General features: G+C 44.2%; 1 protein-coding gene across 2 annotated transcripts in view; it reads right to left on the minus strand.

Moving 5' to 3' along the window:
- Positions 1-940: 940 nt before the first annotated feature.
- TRNAU1AP (tRNA selenocysteine 1 associated protein 1) overlaps positions 941-4,868 on the minus strand; it is a 23,335-nt gene continuing 19,407 nt past the window's right edge. For both annotated transcript variants that reach the window (XM_003800770.2, XM_023507462.1), the window contains exons 7-9: positions 4,402-4,564; positions 4,149-4,182; positions 941-1,187 (exon numbers count right to left, since the gene is read on the minus strand). In XM_003800770.2, the coding sequence (XP_003800818.1) occupies positions 1,051-1,187; positions 4,149-4,182; positions 4,402-4,564 (334 nt within the window). In that variant the 3' untranslated portion in view covers positions 941-1,050. The remainder of the gene's footprint in view (positions 1,188-4,148; positions 4,183-4,401; positions 4,565-4,868) is intronic.

Genomic DNA, 4,868 nt, shown 5'->3' on the forward strand with positions numbered 1-4,868 from the left:
TTCTTCAACCTGAGGCTGTTTTAATTAGGGCCTTAGATCTTTGAGAGCTGTGATACAGTGATCACTTTCCTTAAAGCAGTCAAACTCTAGCACAAATGAAATTCAGTTATGTTTTATCACGATTAAGCTGGAAAATGGGAGCGATGGGTGTAAGGTTGACAAGGTGGTTCAGTCTGTGATTGAGTCTTCTTGGTTGGTCAAGTTACTCCTTTGCCATTTCTCATGGAAAATACTTAAGGCCAAGGAATGGGCAATATTTGGGGTCTTGGCACACAGATGCCCTTAAGCAGGCTTTTACCTAAAATGCATTGCAGACTAAACCTATGATGTCAAGCACGAGGCATTAATTCTAGGTTTGGCATCTTCCCTTGCTTCCCACCAACACATGCCTCATTGGGCCATGCTCCTCCCATCCCCAGCAATGTATAATGGCGGTACACCAGGTGCTTTGACAATTCAGGCAACAGAAAACCTTAATGGTTTACAAACTCACTCTGGGTATACCCAGCTGTCCTCTAGGAGTGTAGATAACTTCATGGGGCAATAGTTGTGACCAAAATGGCAATCTGAGGCCAGGTGTGGTGGCTCAAGTGTGGATGGATTACACCTGTAATCCTAGCACTCGTGGGAGGATGAGGCAAGTGGATTTCCTGAGCTCATTTTCCTGGGTTTGACAACAGCTTGAGACCTCATCTCTTAAAAAATAGACAGGTATTGCGGCGGGTGCCTATAGTCCAGGCTACTAAGGAGGCTGAGACAAGAGGATAGCTTGAACCTAAGAGGATGTTGCCGTGAGCTATGACACCAGAGCACTCGGAAGGTGACAAAGTAAGACTGTCTTGAAAAAGTCAATTTAAATTTTGTTCAACAGTTGGTCCCTTGCTTCTCAACTGCAAATGGATCGCTGTCAATGTTGCAGGGTTGCATAAATATTCACAACCTCCAGAAATGGTGGTGATTAAAATCTTAAAGCTCATATTTCAAAAAAGGCTTCACACACAATTTTAAAAAGGTCTTCCGCTAGCAGTCCTGACATGTTCTTTGTCTTTGCTACATGAAAGCAGGGATCTCAGAAGATACTGTGTCCAGTGGCTGCCAGTGACAGTCCATCAGTGCATCATACAGCTCCTCACTCTGCTCCATGAACTCCTTGTTGGCCTCAGTCACATCCAGCTGTGGCATGGGATCTGGAGAAAAAGCAAGGATGAAGGCTATGGGGATAGCTGCAAAGCACTTGATTCTGTTCCCATTATCCTAAGGCTCTGTTCTAGAGTAAGGTCCCTATTCTTTCTGCCAGTTTCTTCTCTTAGGGGCTGATTCCAATGTCCCTGAAAGTAGGATAATGTCTTTAGAAAATACAATAATGGTGGCTGTTATTACAAATATCATTGAAAGCTGCACCTAATGTCTCTAGCTATGAGGTACCCTAGATTTTATGGTCTAGTCCTCATTTCAAATTTCGTTTGGTAAGTCTGATCAAAGTTACCGAGTCCAAAGCACCAGCTCAAAATCTGACAAAAGCTGGCTCAGGGCCTGTAGCTTAGTAGCTAGGACACTAGCCACATAGACCAGGGCTGCCAAACAACAAAATAGCAGGGCATTGTGGCGGGCACCTGTAGTCACAGCTTCTTGGGAGGCGGAGGCAAGAGAATCGCTTAAGCCCAAGAGTTTGAGATTGCTGTAAGCTGTGATGTCACAGCACTCTATCAAGGGTGATGTAATGAGACTCCCTCAAAAAAAAAAAAAAGAAATCAATGTCTGTGGGAGGCCTAGGCGGGTAGCTTGCCTGACCTCACAAGTTCAAGACCAGCCTAAGCCAGAGTAAGACCCACTCCCATCTCTAAAAATAGCCCTGTGTTGTAGGCACCTATAGTCCCAGTTCCTTGGGAGACTGAAGCAAGAGAATCACTGAAGTCCAAGAGTTTGAGATTGCTATGAGCTGTGATGCCAGAGTGCTCTACCAAGGGCAACATAGGGAGACTATGTCTCAAAAAAAAAAAGAAATCAACATTTGCTTTTATAACTGTTTAAATTTACTTTCTGAGCACTTCGGGAGGCCACGGTGGGTGGATTTCTTGAGCTCAGGAGTTTGAGACCAGATTAAGCAAGAGCGAGACCTGGTCTCTTACTATAGCCAGGCATTGTGGGGGATGCCTGTAATCCCAGCTGCCAAGGCACTCTACTGAGGGTAACTGAATAAGACTCTGTCTCAAGGGTGGCGCCCATAGTTTAGTGAGTAGGGCACTGACCACATGCACCAGGGCTGGTGGGCTCAAACCCAGCCTGGGCCCTCTAAAACAAAAAGATAGCTGGGCATTGTGGTGGGCGCCTGTAGACCTAGCTACTCCAGAAGATGAGGCAAGAGAACTGCTTGAGCCCGGAAGTTTGAGGTTGCTATGACACCTGGGCACTCTACTGAGGGTGATGAAGTGACTCTGTCTTAAATAAATAAATAAATTTTACTTTCTGTAAACTTAAACTTAGTATCTATTCAGAAACATTTGAAAAATTTACTTTTGTTTTCCATAGTTTCTTAAAACCTTTTGAGAAAATCCTTTCAGAACTAATATCTTTTTTTTTTTTTTTTTTTTTTTTTTTTGAGACAGAGCCTCAAGCTGTCCCCCTGGGTAGAGGGCTGTGGCATCATAGCTCACAGCAACCTCCAACTCCTGGGCTCAAGCGAGTCTCCTGCCTCTGCCTCCGCCTCCCAAGTAGCTGGGACCACAGGCGCCTGCCACAACGCCTGGCTATTTTTTGGTTGCAGCCATCATTGTTGTTTGGCGGGCCGGGCTGGCTTCGAACCTGCCACCTTAGGTGTTTGTAGCTGGAGCCTTAGCCACTTGAGCCATAGGTGCCGAGCCAGAACTAATATCTTGTTTGAAACCATATTTGACCTTTTAGCAATTCCTTCTATTGTACTTTTCCTTTTCTTCTGTTCAATTCAATAAAAATTATAATAAATATATATTTTTTATTTTTATTTTTTTTGAGACAGTTTCACTACGTCACTCTTGGTAGAGTGCCATGGCATCACAGCTCACAGGAGCCTCAAACTCTTGAGCTTTAGGCAATTCTCTTGCCTCAGCCTCCCAAAGGCACCCACCACAACAGCTGGCTACTTTTTGTTGCAGTTGTCATTATTTAGCAGGCTGGGGCTGGGTTTGAACCTGCCAGCCTTGGTGTATGTGGCTGGTGCCCTAACCACTGTGCTACGAGTGCTGAGCTTACAATAAATTTTTTTTTTTTTTAAGACAGAGCCTCAAGCTGGGCTCAAGTGATTCTCTTGCCACTGTCTCCCAAGTAGCTGGGACTATAGGCGCCTGCCACAATGCCCGGCTATTTGTTGGTTGCAGCCGTCACTGTTGTTTGTCATTGTTTATTTAGCAGGCTGGGGCTGGATTCGAACCTGCCAGCTTGGTGTATGTGGCTGGCACCTTAGCCACTTGAGCCACAGGGGCCAAACCTACAATAAATATATATATATATATATTTGGCCGGGGCTGGGTTTGAACCTGCCACCTCTGGCATATGGAGCCAGCCCCCAATTCCTTTGAGCCACAGGTGCTGCCCAATATTTTTAATAAAAAATTAATACTGGGCCGGGTGCAGTGGCTTACACCAAAAATCCTAGGACTCTGGGAGGCAGAGCCTCAGCTCATGAGTTCGAGACCAGACTGAGCAAAAGCAATACCCCGTCTCTACTAAAAATAGAAAAACTGAAGGCAAGAGGATTGCTTGAGCCCAAGAGTTGGAGGTTGCTGTGAGCTATGATGCCACGGCACTCAACCCAGGGAAAGAGTGAGATCTGTCTCAAAAAGAAAAAACAATCAATAGTGGTTATTATCACATTGCAGGATTAGGGGTTACGTTCAATTTCATAATAGTTTATTTTCCAAATAAAATGAGTTTTATAAATCATCAAACAAATGCCACAAGCCTAGGCAGTGCTGGGCTTCCTCCCCTGTAGCTGCTTGTTCTGGGCTCCATCTGCACTAACAACGCTGAGTCTGCTCTCCCACTAAGAACATAAGTTCTTCTGGAGAAGAATTTACCTGGCTGTCTCTAAGCATTTAGTTGAAAACAGTGCCAGCCATAAGACAGTCACATGATAGTGGCTGACGGAGGAATGAATAAACAAACTTTCTTACCTTCTAATGCATCATCCCCAACTTCTTCATATGTCTGCCAAGAGACCAGAGAGGTGAGTGAGTAGCATGGTGAAACCATGGTCCACGCCCATAATGGCTTATTTTTAACCAGAGGAACTAGGTTGCTTCAGCTTTCCCCATTTTTTTCTGAAGCCCCATTTTTTCCTTTTCTTACCAATCCCATCCAGGAGAATGACCCATTTCTAGTGGAGAAACATAACCCAAGAGGGCAGACTTGCCAAACCACTGTTACCTGCATGGTGCTCTGAGTATAGCCATACTGAGGGTAACTGTAGCTGTAGCTGCCTGTGTTCTGGTCATAACCCCACTGGGCATAGTAGTTCTGGTATTGCTGGTAATACTGGTTGTAGCTGTAACTATACATCTGACTATACTCCACTGGCTTTACACGGCTCCTTAAATAAACAAAAATAAACAAATATAAAAATATTTCCACAACACTGCCTTTGTAACCAGAGACTATTCTAAGTGGTTTATGCAGATTAACTCATTAATCCTCACAGCATCCCTATGTAGTAAGTATACCATTATTCTTATTTTACAGATGAGTAAACTGAGGTACAGAGAGAGGTTAAGTAATTTGTCCAAAACTGTACAGCTATTTTAGTAAGAGATTCAAATTCAGGCAGTCTGGCTCCACAGTCCATGCTTTTAAGAGAAGAGGTTTTAATGGTTAGGTTTGTCTCCCCTATGAAACTT

The sequence above is a fragment of the Otolemur garnettii genome, unplaced genomic scaffold, assembly GCF_000181295.1.
Source record: "Otolemur garnettii isolate 467f Iridium unplaced genomic scaffold, OtoGar3 scaffold00184, whole genome shotgun sequence".
Classification (NCBI taxonomy): Eukaryota; Metazoa; Chordata; class Mammalia; order Primates; family Galagidae; genus Otolemur; species Otolemur garnettii.